The sequence below is a fragment of the Rhinopithecus bieti genome, unplaced genomic scaffold (genome assembly GCF_001698545.2).
Source record: "Rhinopithecus bieti isolate Rb0 unplaced genomic scaffold, ASM169854v2 scaffold_26504, whole genome shotgun sequence".
Lineage (NCBI taxonomy): Eukaryota > Metazoa > Chordata > Mammalia > Primates > Cercopithecidae > Rhinopithecus > Rhinopithecus bieti.
In genome coordinates, this window is record NW_016812891.1 from 2,979,797 (window position 1) to 3,001,196 (window position 21,400).

Genomic DNA, 21,400 nt, shown 5'->3' on the forward strand with positions numbered 1-21,400 from the left:
CACAGTCTTAAAATGGGCAGACACACAATAAGTAGCTGTTGAATGATAAATCATTTGTGTTTACTTCCTTGACTTAGAAACCTGGATGTCATGTAACTAATAATGGAACCTGGATGCCATGTAAATGCAGTAAAAGAAACAGGTTTTGTCTGAATAGCAGGTTCCATTTTAAACCAGCAATATACTACAGGCAAGTCTGGTCAACACAAGTTCTAGTCCGTTTCTCCTTTCAATTCAGAATTTCCATTTTCAATTTTTGAGGATCTTTGGGTCAGCTCAAAGAACTCCTACATCTCAACTGTAGAGTCTGTACTATTATTTCACAAATCGTAATGGGATGTTAATCTTCACTGATACTAACGGGCTAAGTTATAGAGGGCAAGGTGGTAGAATTTCTATTGCAAAAATAAATAATAATTACTACAAATACTCTTCCCAAAGAAACAGCAAATAAGATATCTTTCAAGCTGTAAAAATCTTTCATCTAGAGTATATTGTAAGTCTACAGAAATGATGTCATCAGCCGTCGAAACAAGATTTCATATTGTAGTAATGAACAGACAAAAGACAATCCAAGTACAATTTTTTAATAAAGATAATTACAAAAGATGGAAAAATCAGCTCAGAAAGGCCAATTACTTCTTTAATAGATCAGTTTTTTTGACATAATAACTCACATCAATTTTAAATACTATCACATAAAGCATGGTGGAGAAAAGAAATTTTGCTTCATAATTAGAAAAACTCACAATAAAACTTGCCAAGAAAACAAAACGAAAAGCCATTTGAAAATAAATACAGTCCATGCCAAAGTAGTATAAAATGAAGCCAGAAGTCTTCAAAAAGAAAACATTTTCCTTTCAATATTTTCTTTTTAATGATTTTCTGAAATTGGTGAGACTGTCAAATTCAGGGGTTGCTGAGCTGTTCTGATTTGGTTCTGTTAAAAGAGGCAATGTGAATTATTAACAACGGCACAATCTTGATTTCAATGCACTGACCTACTCTATTGATCAGGTCCTGTAGGCTCATGCTAACACACACATTAACTGATAATGTCTTAAGTGTTTCTGGAGTAATTAATGCCTTACTCTTTCCAGTGATTTTATAATCATTCCAAGTTATCCTGTAAAGGCTGGCACAAAATTATGTATGCCCAAACTTTTACATGCTTTCTGACAATAAAATCCTCAACTGTTTTTACTTAAAATTGTTTCTTAAAGTTACCTATCTCACAACACTAAAAAAATCATGTACACAGAAATAACACCATGAAAACCATTAAGTGCACATATAAAAGACAATAACAAAAAAGGATCTCAGATAAATTATGTACAAAAATACAAACTGACTGATTTAGTTTATACTGATACACCAATAGGTAAGATGGCATATGTTGTCTTATGTACCAATACAAACTAAAATGCAGAGCACCTCATAATGATGTTCTAAGGTTCAGTCTAGTATTTCTGAAGTGTGTATACACACACACAAATAAACATGTTTAGTATTTTTATAGTACGTAAAAAGTACTCGATAAGGAACATCATTTACCCTTTGGTATCTGTTTTTTCACCACTGTTGTCCTTGGATTTATCTTCTTCCTTAACGTCTAAAAATAAAGATTGGGAAAAGATTAAAACCTATTTTGAAATATAAAATGTATATATATTATTTCAAAATATACTTTATTTTAAAATATAAAAGGTATCGTGCAATCTTATTATTAATGAATCAGGGTCTAAATAAGCTTTGTGTTGGGTGTTTGCTAAACGATGACAGTACAAGCTATGAACAGTCACTGGATTGGGGTGGGGAGGAAGAGAAAAGATGGCCCTAACTCTAGGGCCTATATGGGGCCTAGCTTTTGACCTATAGATTTCAAAAGAGTATTTCATTTTTCTGTAGGCTGAAGAATTTTAACAACTGCAAGGCCCTATCAGAAGAGCCCCATCACCAAATAGAGGGTTTATTTTTTAAGCACAGAAAAGATAAAGCTTTTAAAATGAGAACACCAAAAACAGACAAGACGACGACATAGTGAAAATGAAAGAAAAGAAAAAAAGTTAGAAAAATCCTACAGCTAAAGTTAAGTCCTTACCTCAGTCATGGCTTGAATTTTTGGACTGAAGCCATCATTATAATACATTGGGAAGTTAAAATTATAAAATGGTAGACAGAGAACTGTATGTAGCCTATTGAGGAGTGAATTCACAAGGAAAAGAATAGAACTAGATGTGTCAGATGTTACAAATTACGAACTCGCTAGTTAAAAAAAAAAAAGAGCCAGCTTATTCACATAACTTCAATTTGATAGATACAGGAAAAATTGGATCAGTATCTCTGTATCAGTTTTTCACACGCTACAGGATCAAAATTAACAGGTTAACTAAAACATGTGCTCATCACCATTACCTGCATTAGGAAATGCATCAAGCGCTGAGAATACAAATATTTAAGATATTATGTTCCCTAACTATGAGCGGCTCAATCTAGCAGGGAGACAAAATCCTATGAGGTGCTATAATATGATGTGTTAAATAAAATGGCAGAGGCATGTGTAAGTGTTCTGGGAAGTCAGATGAAAGGCAACAGATTCAGGTAGCAAATTCAATTGCCTAAAGCTAACACAGCGTTTTAAAGTAAGGCAATGGATCAACGTATTATCTCCTCCCTAACCCAGGTCCCAAATCCCCTCCTAGCTTTCCTCAGAGCTTTTAATGTTTTCTTCAATTTCTGAACAAAATCTATTATTTGACCTTTTTCAAAATGGCAAAACTGGTCTAGGGATATGTAACTCTTCTTTGTGTTTTCTCCCATTAAATAAGCTTTAGGTAGTTAAAAATTACCTTAGAAGTTCAGTTCTGACCATGCATTACAAATAGATTCATAATTACTTTGTCCTCTTTCTTACCCAATCTCTATCACAGTACATTTACTATTTTAAACCTACGTTATCAAGAAGATAAAGTTTCCTATATTATTAAAGCAAATAGGAACAATAACACTTATATAAAAGCTTTAAGAGCTAAGTACCACTTTTATGTAAGAAAAAAGAGAGCCATCTACCTAGCATACTTCCTCCTTTGATACTCGCGCAACTGACTTCAGGATCCCATAAACATTACAATGTAGCTCAATTTTTAAAATTTACAATTAAAACACAATTACCAAGAAACAAATCTGACCTGCTTTTTTGTCCTCTGTTTCTTTCTTATCTTCTTCAATTCTAGCTTTCTTTGCTCCTTTCTTATGATCAGCCACATTTCTTCGACCTCCTTCTCCTTCATCCTCAGAATCTGAGAATTCTTCATCACAAGCTATCCGCTTGTCTGATGCTCGAACTGCACAAATTTAATAAATTTTGACAAAAACAGTCACAGGTTTTATAATCATTATAGCATACTCATACAAATGCACCAGCAGTTACCACATTTAAAGGTAAAGGATAACAAATGCCTAATGATTTTAAAATTTGAATGGAATGGTTTACTTAAAATTGAAAACTTTGCTTTCATGTATGAAGAAATGTCTCAAAACATGTAATAAAATTGGGGAATTTCTTTTCTTTCAAAATGCTGAAACTCTGAAGGAAAAAAGTGTGTTTTCTGATGGGGATAGGAATAATATCATTACTTAAAAGCAGCATTTTATTTCAGAGCTGAGAGGTAAAGTAGACCAAAAAAAGTACCAATACCAAATATGTTAGACAGTCTATACCATTACACATACCATTATGCTACAATCTAACCATCATATTAAGTGTAATGAGAAGTTGCAAAATCAAACAGATGTTTAGTTATTTGGTTCACCCTACTTCAGATAAATGAGATGTCTTATTAACTGCCAAATATACTGAAGTGGCTAGTTCTTGATAACTTTCAATCATGTATGTATATCCAGCCGTACAAACTGAAACTGCTGACACCCAAATCAGGTTTTGAGATCAGGAAGGTAAATCTCTGAAAGTGGCAAAAATGACAATAATAATAGTGTGCTCGTGAACATGACTTAATAGTGAAGTTCTTAGACCACTAAAACCTTCCATTTGAAGTATCATTTTGACAAACTGGAAAAATAAAGGCATTATCTTACTAGAAATTCTCTTGTCTGGATCTTCTCCATCTTCATCTCCACTGTCTTCATGAACAGCATCTTCTGGAATAGCTTGCATCTGGACACCAGGTGCATGAGGTAACATGCGCAAATTTTCAAATAAACGCTGTCTAAATTACACACGCAAAATTTATTAGACAAAATTCAATTTCTTTGCAGTTCTTACATGCAAGAGAAAATATTTAGCAAAAAATTTCATCTTTGGTATAGCTAAACCTGTAAAGTAAAAGGTCTCTCTGTTGCCCAGACTAGAGTGCAGTGGCAAGCTCATAGCTCACCGCAGCCTCAAACTCCTGGCAATCCTCCTGCCTCAGCCTCTGCGTTAGGACAACAATTGTACGCCATCATACCTGGCAAATTTTTAAATTTTTTGCAGACAAGGTCTCACTATACTGCCCACACTGGTCACAAACTCCTGGTCTAAAGCTCTCCTCCCATCTTTGACTTCCAAAGCATTAAGGTTTATAAGCATGAGCCACCTTGACTGGCCAAGGAGGCATTATTTTAGTCCCCCATTTCAATGAGGGGAAAACATAAGCACAAAGGCAGGTGAACTTATCAAATATCATACAGCTTGTTTGTGGTACAGAGGTGACTCAAACCCATGCTATGTACTATAATGTCCCTAATTTGCTTGTGGAGACAAAGCCTTAACAAAATGTTTCAGACAATGAAAATAACTTATAGTGTGCCTTGCAATTTTCAAATACTTTTCAACTAATAAAAAAATATTATTTCCATTAACTGAAGAAATTAAATGGCTGAACATGGTGGCTCATGCCTGTAAGCTCAGCACTTCTGAGAAGCAGAGGTGACAGGATCACTTGAAGCCAGGAGTTTGAGACACCCATCCTGACAAAAAAATTTAAAATTAAAAAAAAAAAAAAAAGAATAATCAGTAACTTAATGTTTCAAATCATTTAGAAAGAAACAAGAGAAATATCTAATAAAGTTAAAAGGGCCCATCATACTTGGCCCTCTAAAGCATCCTAAATCTTTGTCAAGATAAAACGTTTATCAAAACAATTCAATGATTTCTTACTTTATCTTTTCCATATATTCTGGAGTGTTCTGGTTTGTCATGTTTGAAGGACTAATATGCAGTTTGAAGTCTGGTCCAAAATACTCAAAGTAATCATTATACGGCAACTCTAATGAAAACAATAAAATAGAGTTACACATTACAAGCTCAGTTTTCACAAAAATCCATGCACAGAATCCAGATTTAGGTAGTGAAATAGTTCCAAAGAAAACGTTTAAAAGTGAACATAAAGTGAATGTTCTCCTATTTATAAACAATGGTGCTTACTCTAATCATCCATCCATCCATGTTGATATACAGTCTCTGACTTTCAACGGCTTGACTTACAGTTTTCTGGCTTTTTTGTCACAACTTCAATGTCTTGTATTCAATAAATTACATGAGATATTCAACATTTTATTTTTACAAAACAGGCTCAGTATTAGATTATTTTGTCCAACTGTAGACTAACCTAACTGTTCTCAGCATGTTCAAAGTAGGCTGGGCTAAGTCATGTTTGGTAGGTTAGGTGTATTATATCAATCTTCTACTTATACTTTCAGCTTATGATGGGTTTATCAGGACCTAATTGCAACATAACTGGAGGAGCATCTGTATTGACAGTTCATACAATAAAGATATCATAGTAAGAACACTTACCATTGGGAATCTCACAATCAAGGGCAACTGCAGTCTCGTATGTCCAACATCGAGCAACATTACGGATGGTGTATCCACCTCCACCAAGCATCAGTAATGGTAAGTTAAAAGTTTTTACAACTTCTACACATTTAGCATGACCTAAGACAAGAAGATTTGGGTAACAACAAAATCTGCATACTGTAACAGTATGAAAAATAAATTTTAAAAAGATAGTAAGTGCAAATGTTATTCAACCAAAATGGTTTTCTAAATATTTAAAAAACAAATAAAAATGTAAAAAAGTTCGAGTCTAAAACTCCTTTCCAAACACGTTTCACACAATAATACATTAAAAAATTAAGATTGGCTATTTTAACAAGTGTCCCTGATGGAAGCCAAGTACACAATTATATTAAGACTATACTATGAATATACATCTATTTTATTAACATAGAAAGATGTTCATGTAGGGTTACATGGTGAAATTCATCAGGTTACAATAAAACATTATGTATAATCTAAATTAATTTTTATTACCATTTCTTTCCTTATGGACATGTGTAAAATAATTACAGAAAGCTAAACAACATAGTTTAACCCCGAGTTAACTTTAGGTAGTGGTACTGAGTAATTTTCATAACTTAAGAGTTAAAAATATCTATTACTATTTTCAAAAACTTCAACTTCTATGTGTAGAAATTTAAATATAATATTAATAGTAAACCTAACATAAAAGTAAATATTTTCTGTGGATAAATGTCTTAATTCAATAATAATTTACAAGTTATTAGTAAGTTCGCCTTGAGTAATATTACCAGTTAGGCACATAACTCAATCTTTAAAGAAGAAAATCGTTTTTCTATATTTCTTTCCAATTCAGAGTTAATTTTACAAAGTTTATCTGTTCTCTTCATGTAACTGTATACTGTGGGAATTTTCATTAAGCATTCTTCAATAGTTGCACTATGTAATTTACATAATTCTAGCACCCAATTTTTATTACTGCTACTAGAAAAGTTTCTTATAACAGATAAAAACCATTTGGATATTTTTAAAGACAAAACAAACATACAAAAAGTTAACTTACAGGCTTCCAAGTAAAGATAGCTGGCTAAACAAAGAGATGTTTACTTTTCCTTCATTTCAAAACTTGACAAAAATGACTGGAAAGGGATTTTTTTAAAGGCCAAAATTCATAAAAATGAAGAATGGGAGAGAATACAAGAGCAAGAATATAGCTGATGGGAGCAAGGAGATGGACAAGAGATAACTAACTTCAGCAGATCTGGAAAAGCTGAATCAAAGTTGGCAGTAGAGAAACTCAGAATGAAGTTTAAGACTCGGGAATTACAAATATCCTTACATGCTTTATACAACTGAAACTCTATTAGCTGAAATACAACGTAAATGTTTTTCTAACAGCGAAATGATTATAAAACTAAAGTACAAAACATTAAGGACTTTCATGTCTAACAGGAAAACTGATAGTTAATACACACTCTTAAGAGTACATTAGGTAGATCGTTTTAGAAAGTTTATAAACATTTTGAGGCAAAAGATGGTTATTAACACATTAAGTTACATGCTGTTCAACCACTGTTGACCTACAAAGGGACAATTAATTTAATATCATTCAACCTAATATTGAATAACAGACTATACCATAATTCTAATACAGCTGGTATAGTAGCAATCATAACATTAAGTAAAGAAGCTTTTAATATCTGTATTTAGTTATCCAATTCCATTAAGACCAGCAGTTGTTCTGGAGAAAGTTCTATTTGAGAATTCTCCACATCTTAGAGAATACAAAGCAGAGTATCAACTTGCTACCTAAAAGTTCACATGGAAAAAAAACCTCTAAAATCATACACAAACACTCATGATAAAAATCATTTCTAATCAACAAATAAATTTTAAGATCTTATTAAATTTCAGATTTATTCTTACACTCTAGAAGTTCATTCCAGAATGGTGATATTTTGCTTTGGCCTAGACTTCCATCATATGCTGACTTCAACACATGATCAAAATTTAGTATGTACTGCAGCACTCCTAATCTCCCACACTCTTTTTATCAGGAAGCTACTTGAGAAGGCGCTCCACCAAAACATGAGAAAAAAATTAACGACAGAGAACAGAGCCACCAGGGAGAACCAATACAACAGAAAAAAAGCAAAAAACAGCTATATGTCCTGCCAGGTCTACCAAAGATAGTCATCCAAACATGAACAGATGTTTTTCAAGAAGGTAAAAGTGACAGAATATTCAATGGATCTGAACACATGAAGATACTGAGACACCAGTAGTTTAGCAATAAGTGGAGAGAAAACTAAGCAAATGAGAAACTTAGGAACAATTATGCGGCAAAGAAAACTTGGATAAACTGAAAAGTGTTTGAAGATGCTGCTGTAAACACTAAATGTCACAACCAAATTCTGATTTGTAAAAAATTGAGATATGGGAAGGGTTACAAGTATGCTGTGGGCAAAGTGGTAAGGAGAGCTAAACCTTCTTCCTTAATGAGAATAATCCAATTAAGTAATAAAGTAGGCATGTTTTATTGACACTGAGTTAACAAAAACATTCGAAAATAGCTGTCTTGGGTTCAAACTACAATAAACTAAAAAACTAGTCATGTATAAATGTACATATAAATCTGCCACAATGTAACAAGAATAACTCTAGTCATACATACGACAGACAAAACCCCAGGAAAAATGCAGAGTATAGTGTTAAAACAGCAGGCAAGAAACTATGAGAACTTTTATGGGAAGTTCTTAGGTGGAAGAAAAACCATTTTCTTCTGGGAATACCACCCTTTGAATTGCTTACCTTTGACTGTTAGATTGAAACAACCCAGTCTATCACCAGATAATGAGTCTGCACCACACTGTAATACCACAGCACTAGGTTGATACATCTCCATCACCTTTGAGATAATCTACACACAAGATAACAAATGTTAGCATCTCCAATAACATTCTGAAATTCCATTCCAATTTTGAAAATAATACTTACAGGCTTAAATATCTGCCCATATGACTCATCATCTATACCATCTCTCATTGGAAAATTGACAGCATAGTATTTGCCTTTTCCAGCACCAATATCCTAAAATACGTAATTAAACAGATCTTAGAAAATATTCTATAACAAAAAGTTTGACATTTGCTTACTACATTTTGAAAAGACTAAAAGACTATTAAGGATCCAATTTTGAATTCATCTTAGAAGTTGAGACCGGAACAATCAAATTGAGAAAGGAAATAATAAAGAACAAATAAGTATATGCTCCAATATTTATAAACTGATTGTAAAGCACACAAGAACCATTTTCAATTAATCTGTAGTGATTATTTTTGAGAGAAAAGAAATTTAACACAAGCAGTTAAAGGCAATGAAATTACATTATTACATTAAACCAGAAAATCCATTATAAGCAGAATATGTAAGATAGCAAGGCAACTTTATGAGTAAACCTGTGGAAAATAAATGAAGCCAAAAAGCCCTGCAGGACAATCATCTGCAGAATCCTTCTTGTGGTTCACAATCTGTTGGTATAAGTTTACTTATGATGAAAGAACGACCCAGACTTTCTCGAAGATTTAACAGCTACCAACTAAAGCACCAGATTTGTTCTTCTTTTTTTTTTTTGAGACGGAGTTTTGCTCTTGGTGCCCAGGCTGGAGGTGCAATGGCGCGATCTGGGCTCACTGCAACCTCTGCCTCCCAGGTTCAACCAATTCTCCTGCCTCAGCCTCCCGAATAGCTGGGATTACAGGCATGCACCACCATGCCCGACTAATTTTGTATTTTTAGTAGAGACAGGGTTTCTCCATGTTCGTCAGGCTGGTCTCAAACTCCTGACCTCAGATGATCCACCCACCTCGGCCTCCCAAAGCGCTGGGATTACAGGCGTGAGCCATGGTGCCCAGCCTCAGAGTTGTTCTTTAATTGGACTTCAAATAAATTTTGTTTCTACTTGCTGAATGAGTGTCACTCCAGGCATTAATCTCTCTCAAAAGATACAAAGGTTCCAGCTACATATACTCTTAAGTGATATATACACGTATTATATATACTTATTTGGATATGTTATGCATTTGTATGTGTGCGTATGCATTTGTGTGTGTGTTATGTATTCCTAGAAGATACTGTATAGTACAGACATTACCACAAACTAGTATTTTAACTGCAATACCGAAGGATTAGGACAGTGCCACTTTTTTTTTTTTGAGATGGAGTCCTGCTCTGTCACCCAGGCTGGAGTGCAGTGGCATGATCTCAGCTCACTGCACTCCAGTGAGCCAAGATTGCCTCCTCGGTTCAAGCAATTGTCCTGTCTCAGCCTCCCAAGTTGCTGGGACTACAGGTGCACGCCACCACGCCCAGCTAATTCTTTTTTGTATTTAGTAGAGACAGGGTTTCACCATATTGGTCAGGCTGGTCTCGAACTCCTGACTTAAGGTAATCCACTTGACTCAGCCTTCCAAAGTGCTGAGATCACAGGCATGAGCCACCGTGCCTGGCTGGGGTGTGGGGTGCCTAATTCTTATGTGTGTTAAATTATAATGTCCGAAGATCCATGGGTTTTTAGGATTACTAGCACTTGTGCAAGTTCTTCCTGAACCTCTCATGGAATGATCTTAGCTTCAGTCCAATTTCACAAAAGCAAAATTTACCCTCAATATTAGAGTTATGAGACCCAACATCCAACGAGGGGAAAGCAAGCAAAATTACACACCTCCTCTCCCAATTTTTCTTGCAGTCTAAATTTTTATTAAGATTTAGTAACTAAATATAAGCCATACAAATATGGAAAAGCCAAAGTATTGTGAATCCTTACACCCCTACTGCACAGTTAAAACACAGATGAAATATATTTTGACTCTAAGATTTCAGAATGCAGAAAAGTTGGTCAGCACTTCTCATCCTAACTGCCACTAACTAGCTGGCAACTCAGAGCTGCTGCCCTTGTTAGACTAAGCTTTATCTCTTCCAGATCTCATTCTGCAACTGCTACTACGCCACCTTTCTTTCTTCCACTAGACTACTCGAATTAAAGCAAACAGAGTTTCAACAATGAGCTAAGCTCAGAGTAGCCTTCTTTTCAGCATTAGAATGAATTAGCAGGCAGAAAAAGGAGTGTTTATTAACATCCAAAGATACACGTGAGTTACACAGAAAGTCCAAATATAGCTGTACAAATAGTATAATGTAATGACTGATTTTAATTCTCTCACAAAATTATGGGGACATGCTTAAAATATTCAAATGTTATCCTTAAAACATCATTTAATACAGCGACTGTAAAATCTTAAGAAAAAGAGATGTTGAAAGCCAGTCTCAAATCCTTCTAAAACATGCATTCTCTAATATTTTCAAAAACTTCAAACTGTAAGAATTATGAATAATAACTGAGAAGAGACCATAGTGACATTCACCTGTCAGAAATTACATGAGGCTTCCATTTTCCACTTCTGAGATAAACTAGGATCATACTGCGAAGATACTGTCTTATTCTTTAAGCTTAAAACAGAGAAGACTTCTGCTTGACTTCCACTAGGATGTAATGGTTGCTGACAAATATATTCTGTCGGTTTATAGCAGTGATTCTCAAACTTTAAGGTGGAGAATCACCCAGTTTCTGGGCCCTAAGAATGTATATTTCTAACAAGTTCCCAGGTGATGCTGGTCTGCTTTCTCCTCAGTTTAGGGTCCACTGTTTGAGAACCACCAGTCTGTAAGACCAGGTGGGGAAAGGGATAAATTGAAGGAGTTTACTGGCAAGGAACTGAAATTACAAATCTGCAATTTTAAAAGCTAAATAATTTAAACTCAAACCAAACATTTGACCTCCCACCCATATGTAAGTATGGAAAAGTTTTACTAAGGTAACTCTTTTACTCAAAGAGTTTACTGAGAAAGTATCACATTGTGGTCTAACAAAGAAAAACCATACAGCTTAAGAATACTTTATGGCAACTCTTTAAACTCTGGCTGCTAAACTGTAATGATATACCATAGACGTGAAAAATAACCTTAAAAAAATAGTTTAGAACTTTGTTCAATGCCATATAAGACAAATCTCCCATATAATCCAGGCTTAACTAAAAACAGCTGTTTAAATTATTGAATACATTTCAACATGCATGTAGTTAGGTTCAAAAAAAGTGTGGTGAGGCAAAAAACCTTCAATGAGCTTACAGAAATAGGATTTGACCAGTGGTTTTCACAGTCATAAAAGACAAGAGCATCAAATGGAAAAAGGTAACAGAAATAAAATAGAAATACACTTAATGTAACAGGCAGGCAGGGCTATACTATTCTTTCTCTATGTAAATACATTACCGATTGTAAAAGCTTAATAAAAAAAAAGATTAAAATTAGACCTACTGAAAGTCAAGACCAATCACAAAAGAGAGGAGCAGAAGAACCTCAAAAGACCTAGTCTATTTTATTCCACTGATCCTTACAATCAACAGCAACATAGGCTACCAGCAGGTAGTTTTGAAGATTCAAACTGAACATCAAGAGAAGGGCTTCATGCTTTGTGGATATTCAAAAACATTTATTTAACCAAAGAAAACAGCTGAGAAAAAAAAAAACAGTCCTTAATTTCTCACTAAATTGTTGCTTAGTTAGCAACAGTGAATTTTAGCCAATGTTACTGCATACGAAGTAATTCAATTCTGCATACAAGTTTCAAATTATTAACTCAGGAAAAATTCTACTTCAAGTATAAGGTTACTGATCTCCTAGGTTCATCTCACAGTATTTATTAAGACAGAATTTAGTCTTACCCTCAAGTCTCCTGTGCCAGGAAAGTATTCCCCATATTTATGGAATGATACCGTCATTACACGATCTGTTGTATAAAAAGCTTCTTCAACACCATCACCATGATGAATATCTATATCAATATATAAGACTCTCTGATGATACCTGAAAATAAATCCGTAAGTTTTTGGTTTTTTCTTTAAAGGTTGTAAGATGGGAAGAAGCACCACAAATTCAGGAAACCTATTTTTGAGCTCTAGCATTCCAGGATGTTTAATCACCTTTTACATTCAGCCTAAAAGGCTATTCAAATATCTGAGGTTTGAGCCTTCGGCCTTTAAATACCCACTTATGGCCCTATGTAGGTTAAAAAATACATATTTACTCCTAGTGAAATTTGTTCTATTCTACATGCTTCAAAAATATAGCACATATTTCTAATATATGAAAAACTGAAGATTATACCATACTCAAGATTGTCACTTTAATTAAAACACCTCTGTAGTAAATCTTCAATATTATAAAATAGGGATTGGGTAGCTATAGCCCATGGCCCAAATTTGGCCAATTGCCTCTTTTTTCAGCTTTGAACTAAGAATAGTTTTTATATTTTTTAAATGGTTTAAAAACAAAACCAAGAGTATTTTCTGACATGTGACAATTAAAAAATTCAAATTTCAGTGTCCATAGAAAAAGTTTTACTGAAAGATGGCCATGCTCAATTGTTTATTACCCATGGCTCCATTTGAACTTCACAATTGGTTAGCTGTGACAGAGGCTACATGTGGTACTCTCATCACTTCAAACTGGTGCTTGGAACACCACAGATTACAGTGACACAGTTGTAACTCAAACACAGGTTAGGAGCCACATGAGTCACCATATCATGACATTTTGTTACCAGTGCATACTCATGTCAATATAAGGGGGAAATGGATTTCTCATGTCATCCTTTTGAAGTACAATGAAGTGAGATTTTGTTGTTAGATGGCAAAGCATTGTATTTATTATGTAATGGTGCCATAGCTGTGCTAAATAAAACAATACAATGTAAATTGATATTTCCAGACTAAGCACTCATAAGAATATTCTCATAAGAATATAAAGAGCGTATAATAGTATAGCAAAATTTCTTCACAAAATTAAAAAAACAGAAATGAGGCTGTGATCAAGTTAAAGTTTCTGAGTGGCTCATGTGTTAGACAAGCAAGGAAAGCTGTGCACCACGTCAATTTATTAAATCATGTTCGATTACACCACCCAAAAAAATTGTTTCCAGAGAAATTAAAGTTGTTTAAAACTATTAACTGAGTGGGCAAGAACTTGCTCAAAGAGTTGAAGACACTGGCACCAACATCAACAGTCAATTAAAACACAAGGCAAATGATTGCAAATGATTTTCCTTTGCTCCTGATGAGCTGACAAGATGTTACACTGATCCTGCTCAATTACTGTTTATTTGAGGAGTCAGTATCAATTTTCAGTGACTGAAAAATCAGCCTCTATGGATAGCATGCATGGAATAACTACAAGCAAAAAACACCAGCTCAGTACAATATAAAGTAGAATCTGCTAAGATGTGTCATAACTGATGGCAAAAAATAACATTGCAAATGTCCAAATTCATAAGTACCTCTACAGACCTCTCTCTCAAACTGCAGCCACAGCTAAGGAAAAGTAACTCCTGCAGCAACTCAGAGATAATTTTATATCCATCAGTAGAGAACAAAGCCTCATTCAGATATGGAAGTTAGGCAGTTAGACTAACTCAACAGGTAAATAAATTTCCTTAAACACTGGTTTCAAATTTTTGTCTTCAATTTAAAACTTACAAAATACTAGAACATAAACTTCCAAGGTCATTGTCATTTTTTATTAGTTGAAACTAACTAAAATGAAAATTGCCAAACTACTTTTAAAAAAGGATATTTAATGGGAGTTTTGACATTTATATACATTTGCTTAATTCTTTCTAATTTGTTTTTTTTTTTTTTTTTTTTTTTTTTTTTGAGACAGTCTGGCTCTGTAGCCCACGCTGGAGTACAGTGATGCGTTCTCGGCTCAGTGCAACCTCTGCCTCCCAGGTTCAAGCAATTCTCCTGTGTCAGCCTCCTGAGTAGCTGGGATTACAGGCACGTGCCACCACGCCCAGCTAATTTTTGTGTTTTTAGTAGGATGGGGTTTCACCATGCTGGTCAGGCTGGTCTCAAATTCCTGACCTCATGATCCACCCACCTTGGCCTCCCAGAGTGTTGGGAATACAGGCGTGAGCCACGGCACCCAGCCTTTTATACACTTCTAATTCTTTTTTTAAGGCAGGGTCTCACACTGTTGCCCAGGCCGGAGTGTAGTGGCAGGAACATGGCTTCCTGCAGACTCTACTTTCTGGGCTCAGATACTCCCACCTCAACCTCCTGGGTAGTTGGGACTACAGATGCATGCCACCACATCTGGCTAATTTTTTTCTTGGAAGGGATGGGGTTTTGCCATGTTGCCCAGCCTGGTCTCAAACTCCTGGGCTCAAGAGATCTGCCCACCTCAGTCTCCCAAAGTGGAGGGATTACAGGCCTGGGCCATAGTGCCTGGCCACACTTCTAACTCTTAATAATTGAAGATTTGGGCAAACTTCCTGCATTTCTTCATTGTTTTGTAATGAATTCCCAGAAAAGTCACCATTAACTATTTCAACCTATGGTTTACCTGTTTTTTTTTTAAGCCACAGACTTTTATTGTGTTTTAATGAAAACATTTTATCACTGAAAAAAGTACCAATATAAATTAACATACTTTAGTAATTCAAGGATGGCAAGCACAATATCATTAACATAACAGAATCCTGATGCTTCTGATTTCTTAGCATGATGTAATCCTCCAGCCCAATTAACAGCCATATCAGTCTGTTGTCGGTTTAACTTCACGGCTCCAGCTAAGAAGTAGAAACAAGGCAGACTTTTTAAACATTTAACATGAAAAATTAGTACAACGAGACGAAAACCCTACAAGTGTATGCCATGCATAAGAAAGAGCTTAAAATCATAAAACTTAACAGAAATCATCTATGACACAAAGAGAAGTTTCTCCTTAGAAAAACATTCTCCCAGAGCTGGGCCCTGAGATTAAATAATAGTTTATGTGGATGGTGGTAGTAACAATGATAGCTAGAAGACAAGGGGGATGAAAGAAGTCTGTAAGTGAAAAATGTAAGTTACAAAAGTATTTAAGTCACAACAACAAAATAGAGGTTTGAAAGTAAATTGTACTGTACTATAAACATACTGATTTCCTTTTGTTATCAAAATTCACAATCATTAAAACTTCTGCTTTATACAAATAACCTGGAAGATACACACCAAGTTTAGAACAACTTTTAAATCTGATTGTATTAGCACTTACCAACTGAACCACCAGTTGAGAGTTGACAAAACTCAAAGAGTCCATCAAACACTGGACAATCTTCTCCAACATTAACTGTGGAAGATGGATTTCATTAATTTCAACATACTCTGCAAATTAATGAAAGCCTTTTCTTACAAAAACTATTTCCTACAAATACTTTTTTGCTTGATGCAATCATCAAACATACACTTCACAGTGTAATATAAAGTTTACAACTTTAAAATATATTTATTGTTTTATCCAAGGTAATTACAGTGTTATCTGTGAAAGATCATCATCAAATCTCATCAGGATTATCTGTGGAATATTTCTGGTCTATTAACAAGAACTCAATAGTTGTCTATGCACAACAGTTCTTATTTAATTAAAACACAGGCTTAAATTTTCTAGGCCTTTCCCCTTAATATTACAGTAAGTTAACATTCTAAAAGTAACTTCAATTGCTTTATGATTTACTTTCTTTAAAACTCCTTCCTCATATTAATATCTGTAACTTTGAAATGCATGTCAGGAAGTTACTAAACCAAAAAGATGTAACAGCTGGTTGCCTATTCCCATGGCTAATCTTGATCTTCAAAGCTGGTAAGAATTAACTAGGTTCATGGGAGCCAAAATATAGAAGGATACTAAAGACAACAAGGAAAAAACATATACAGATAAATGACACAACATCACACATTTAGTTCCTCAGTATTGAGAGAATGAAGGGGATATGGCAGACATATGTAACCCTTTCTTAGTCTTTCCCTATGCCCTTGAATCGTAACCTCTTCAAGAATAAAGGTCCTTGTTTTATATATTAATATCTTTGTACATCCTTAAGTCACAAGCACTATTAAGAAATACATTTTAGTTTCTTACTGCTCAGATAGATCATAATTTTTTTTTTTTTTTTTTGGAGACAGTCTCACTCTGTCACCCATGCTGCAATAGCGTGAGCTTGGCTCACTGCAACCCCCACCTCCGGGGTTCAAGCAATTCTCCTATCTCAGCCTCCTGAGTGGCAGGATTACAGGTGCGCGCCACCACATCCAGCTAATTTTTTTGTACGTTTTTTAGTAGAGACAGGGTTTCGCCATGTTGGCCAGCCTGGTTTCGAACTCCTGACCTCAGGTAATCCACTCACCTCAGCCTCCCAAAGTGCTGGGATTACAGGCATGAGCCACCACACCCAGCCAGGATCATAAGCTTAATATAACTATTATGCAAGTTTTAAATCAATCCTGTTATGTTGTTTGCCCAAGGGCTACCCATGCCTCTTTTCCGTCTAAGTTGGAAACTTCATTGAAAAAAAAAAATAATTAAATACTATGTTCTAATTATATTGTAGCATTATAACAAATCAAACAAGATATGGTAGAAATGTATATGAGGTTGTAAATATGAGATGTCTAGCACCTACACTAATTTAGTATTATAATCATCACTGAAGTCAGTCAATACAAACACTAATGAGAATGAACTTCAGTATCAAGCTTTAAGATACTGTTCCAATAATTTCAAGTTGACTTTTGCATTCTACCTTCAAGCCAATTTGTTACCAATCTCTCAAAATAAAATACTTTTAACCTGTACAAGAGAACATTATGTAGAATCAAAAGCTTCACTAATATCTCAACAAAGAAAAAGAGATGTGTATTATAGTCCAGGTTAACTGAAGTACACAAAAAGAAGACAAGAGGTATATGTCAAGCTAAGGCTAATCAAAGTATAATCTTGTTTTTGTTTTTTTGAAGCAAGGGAGCAAGGGAGTGAGGTCTCCCTACCAATATGTATTTACCCAAAGTTACCAGGGGAGCAAACTAGGAGTAGAACAATATCCAAACAGCAGTTTCATGAACCAGTAAGCTTCACATAGGTTTGTTTTTTTTTCTTAAGTAGCTTTAGTAGCATTACAATGACTTTTCAAATTAGTAAATAAATAATTGTAACATATTAGACCAACAGGAAAAATATTCAGATTTGGATCATTCGAAGCTCCTAAAAATACTAATTTACATTTATCAATGTGAAAATACTTTTTACTTAGAAACGTACATCTCTGCATCTGCTTACTATACTCAGACATGTTATCTGGTCTTATTGACCGCAGAAATTTGATATACTCATCACTGTGATATTTTGTCATTTCTTCGGCAGTGGCTTTATGGGGCCTCTGTGAAGAGAAATAAATGTCAGAACTGTGGAATTACAACTGGTTATATCAGCATTATCAAACACATATACAAATTCTCCTAATGGTCCCCTCAAAAGAACTAAGTATACCGGAACAAAATATATAAATTCCAAAACCAACCCAAACTTATACATGTGTTTTAGAAAACAGTAATCAATTTCAAAACTAATTCAAACTCCTTTAAAAGCATTACACAGGCATATCAACTATGATTTCATCACTCCTTATTTTAGTGGAAATAGGTCGAGTAAAAAGTCAAATCCATATGTTCATAAACTCTACTTTCTCTCCTTTTCCATGATAAAACATCCAGTGATTTCATCAATGAAATCACTCACTAAACGAGAGTTTTCAATTCTAAATCTTTATTCATGACCTCTCGTCCTTTATTCTATCCTAATCTTCTTTGTTCTGAAGGGCTCAATTTCACGTATGACACAATTCTTCCACAAGACTTCCAGACTGAGTCTTATTCTAACTTCCCCTCTTCTCTAAATGTCTACATGTAACTGAAAATTCACATATTCACATATACTGCCTAACATTAATTGCTTTAAATATTTATTTTCTCCCCAAATAGTTAACTGTTGTGTCTGTATTTGTTTACACATACCCTCATCTTTATCTACAAAAACATTAAGGCAGCTGTTGCACTTGCGTTATTTGTACTATGCTTGGCCACTAACACAGTATTCTATATGTATTATATGCCCTGTAAATATATGTGGGATTAATCTTATGTGTAATTATTTTGTAACAGCCGCAGGTCAACTCTTTTCAGTAGCACGGTCAGATTAACAATTATTGAAAAAAAATAAAAATAAAAAATAAAAAAAGTTAATGTGCCACACTGAGTTGTTGCTATACTGAGTTGTTCTCCAGAAACATGAAAGTCTAGGGAAGAGGTAACCTTTTAAAATGCTTAAAGGAAGATGGGGGAAAAAAAGCTATAGTTCCCATTCTTATACATTTCTTAAGAATAAAACAAAAGAGTTTTTTCAGCAGCACAGGCAGGTTACCAATGATTGTAATAAAAATAGTTAATATGCTATACGGAGTTGTTCTCTAGAAACATGAAAGCCTAGGGTAGGGGGAACTTTTTTAAATGGTTAAAGGAAGACGAAAAAAGAGGCCATAGCTCTCATTCTTATTCATCTCCTAAGAATAAAACAAAAAAAGAAGTTTGTTTTCTTCCAGATCTTTTCATCTGCTAAATGCCCTCAAAAGGGGAATAACAAATTTCCAAGTTGCTAAAAAAAAAAAAAAAAAATCAGTGCTGAATATTTATCAAAAGGAATACTCACATATATTTCCATTTTTCTGTATAAGCCATAATTTAACAACAAGTTATGGGTCATGCGGATTCTATGAGGCTTCATGGGATGACCCTGTCCATAATAATAATTTCCAATATCACCTAAAATAGAAAAGACACAAACTATACAGACAAGAGACTCTCCATGAATTATTTGAATTTATGTATATCTATCATTACAAGGCATTTACTACTTAACAAAATGTATTTAAAACCTTAGTAACTTAGATTTTGCAACTTTCAAACTGTATCAGAAGACCAAGATGCTATGCACACTTTCACCAGCTGAAGACTCCATTATTACACACTACATTTATCTGTAGATTAAGGAAAGCAAGCTTTTCTGATTTTAGTTACCCCAGTTTTTAAAATTTCTGTTCCTTGAAGTGATGCCTGCTTTCAGTATTCTCTGGCAAATTCAAAATTCAGATGCTTATGGTAAGTTCTCTGAGTTTTACTGGTATGATTTAAAATGTTTTCAGCAAATACTACTTCTTGGATGCGTTGCTGGCATTTCAGAAATCTCATCACTGGCGTTTTGCATGTTAAAACATACTGTGTCCATATTAAGGCCCATCAGGGAAGTTTTGGTAACTGAAATTTAGGTCCTAAATGAGGTTTTGCTCCGCTAAGACACAGCATGACATTTTGCAAGGTGATAAAAATACGGTCTCATTCTTCATGACTAAAAAGTTATATTTCCTAGCCTGTCTTTTAAATGGCATCTTATATATCACAACGTCTTTAAACTTATGCATAAGATTTAAAAAAGAGAAAATAACAACAAAATCACAGATTTTCATCAACTAAATTTCAATAAAATTAATACTTCTAGGTAAAGCTCCAGTGTTTCTTGTAACAGTAAATAACAAGAAGTCTCTTAAATATATAAAGTCAACCCTCTGTATCTGTGGATTCAACCAATTGAGGACTGAAAATATTTTTAAAAAATCGATGGTGGTGTCTGTTGGCAACACGTATAGACTTCTTTTCCTTATCATCTTCCCCTAAATACAGTGGAACAACTATTTACACTGCATTTGCATTGTATTAGGTATTATGAGTAATCTAGAGATGATTTAAAGTGTAAGAGAGGATATGCATAGGTTATATGCAAATACTATACCAGTTTATTTAAGGAACTTAAACATCTATGAATTTTGCTATCTGTGGAGGTATTGGAACCAATCCCCCACAGGGTCAGGAGAGTCAAGCTATTTTAATGGTTTGAAGTCTATCATTTCAACATAGATTTATATATTACAATAAAAGCTAGGATAAAGAATGCAATTTATCCACTAAATCTTTCAAAGTCCTCCCTAAATACACCTTTTGTTTGTTAAATGGAAACAACCCCAAAACTTTTTTGTCCTCTCTTCTACATATTTGATAACAGTCCAAGAGAAGCAATCAGCTTTTACAAAATCCATGCTTCTAATAACACAAATATTTGCTTTTGTTGATATCATACCACTAATTTTACCTAACTTCATTTTCAACACAGCTCTCTTCTCAAAACAATTCATATACACAAGGTCTTTTAAAGGGAAAGTCACCTTTTTAAACGCAGGTGCCAACAAGGCTAAGAAACAATACAGACTTTAGCAAAGCAGGGCCATGGCCCTTTGCAACATTCCTCTGCAATTATAATTAAGAGGCAATGAATGCAGAAAATAAACTACCTATTAAGAAAGAATCTACCATAAAGCTCTACCTTACACCGTGACAATACAAGGGATATACAGTTCCTTGAAAGCAGCCTGGTCTCCTCAATTCTTAGATATGGAAAACCCACTAGTGTTATAAAGCATCATGTAATTAAGTTAATACAAGGGAAGGCATTTCTTAATTATCACTACTAAAGAAATCATTAAAGTAAAAATAAAGTCTAGTCTTCACTAGAAATGCAGATTCTATGAGCTTTCATGGGATGACCCTGTTCATAATAATT

At 34.4% G+C, this 21,400-nt stretch overlaps 1 protein-coding gene across 6 annotated transcripts in view; it reads right to left on the reverse strand.

Annotated features, from left to right (window-relative positions):
* Positions 1–569: 569 nt before the first annotated feature.
* The window catches only part of HDAC2 (histone deacetylase 2), a 30,221-nt gene continuing 9,390 nt past the window's right edge, over positions 570–21,400 (reverse strand). For all 6 annotated transcript variants that reach the window (XM_017847122.1, XM_017847125.1, XM_017847123.1 and 3 more), the window contains 13 exons: positions 19,439–19,551; positions 17,996–18,113; positions 15,956–16,030; positions 15,350–15,488; positions 12,586–12,727; positions 8,801–8,893; positions 8,615–8,723; positions 5,798–5,938; positions 5,159–5,267; positions 4,096–4,226; positions 3,189–3,344; positions 1,555–1,612; positions 570–940 (listed from right to left, as the gene is read on the reverse strand). In XM_017847122.1, the coding sequence (XP_017702611.1) occupies positions 910–940; positions 1,555–1,612; positions 3,189–3,344; positions 4,096–4,226; positions 5,159–5,267; positions 5,798–5,938; positions 8,615–8,723; positions 8,801–8,893; positions 12,586–12,727; positions 15,350–15,488; positions 15,956–16,030; positions 17,996–18,113; positions 19,439–19,551 (1,415 nt within the window). In that variant the 3' untranslated portion in view covers positions 570–909. The remainder of the gene's footprint in view (positions 941–1,554; positions 1,613–3,188; positions 3,345–4,095; positions 4,227–5,158; positions 5,268–5,797; positions 5,939–8,614; positions 8,724–8,800; positions 8,894–12,585; positions 12,728–15,349; positions 15,489–15,955; positions 16,031–17,995; positions 18,114–19,438; positions 19,552–21,400) is intronic.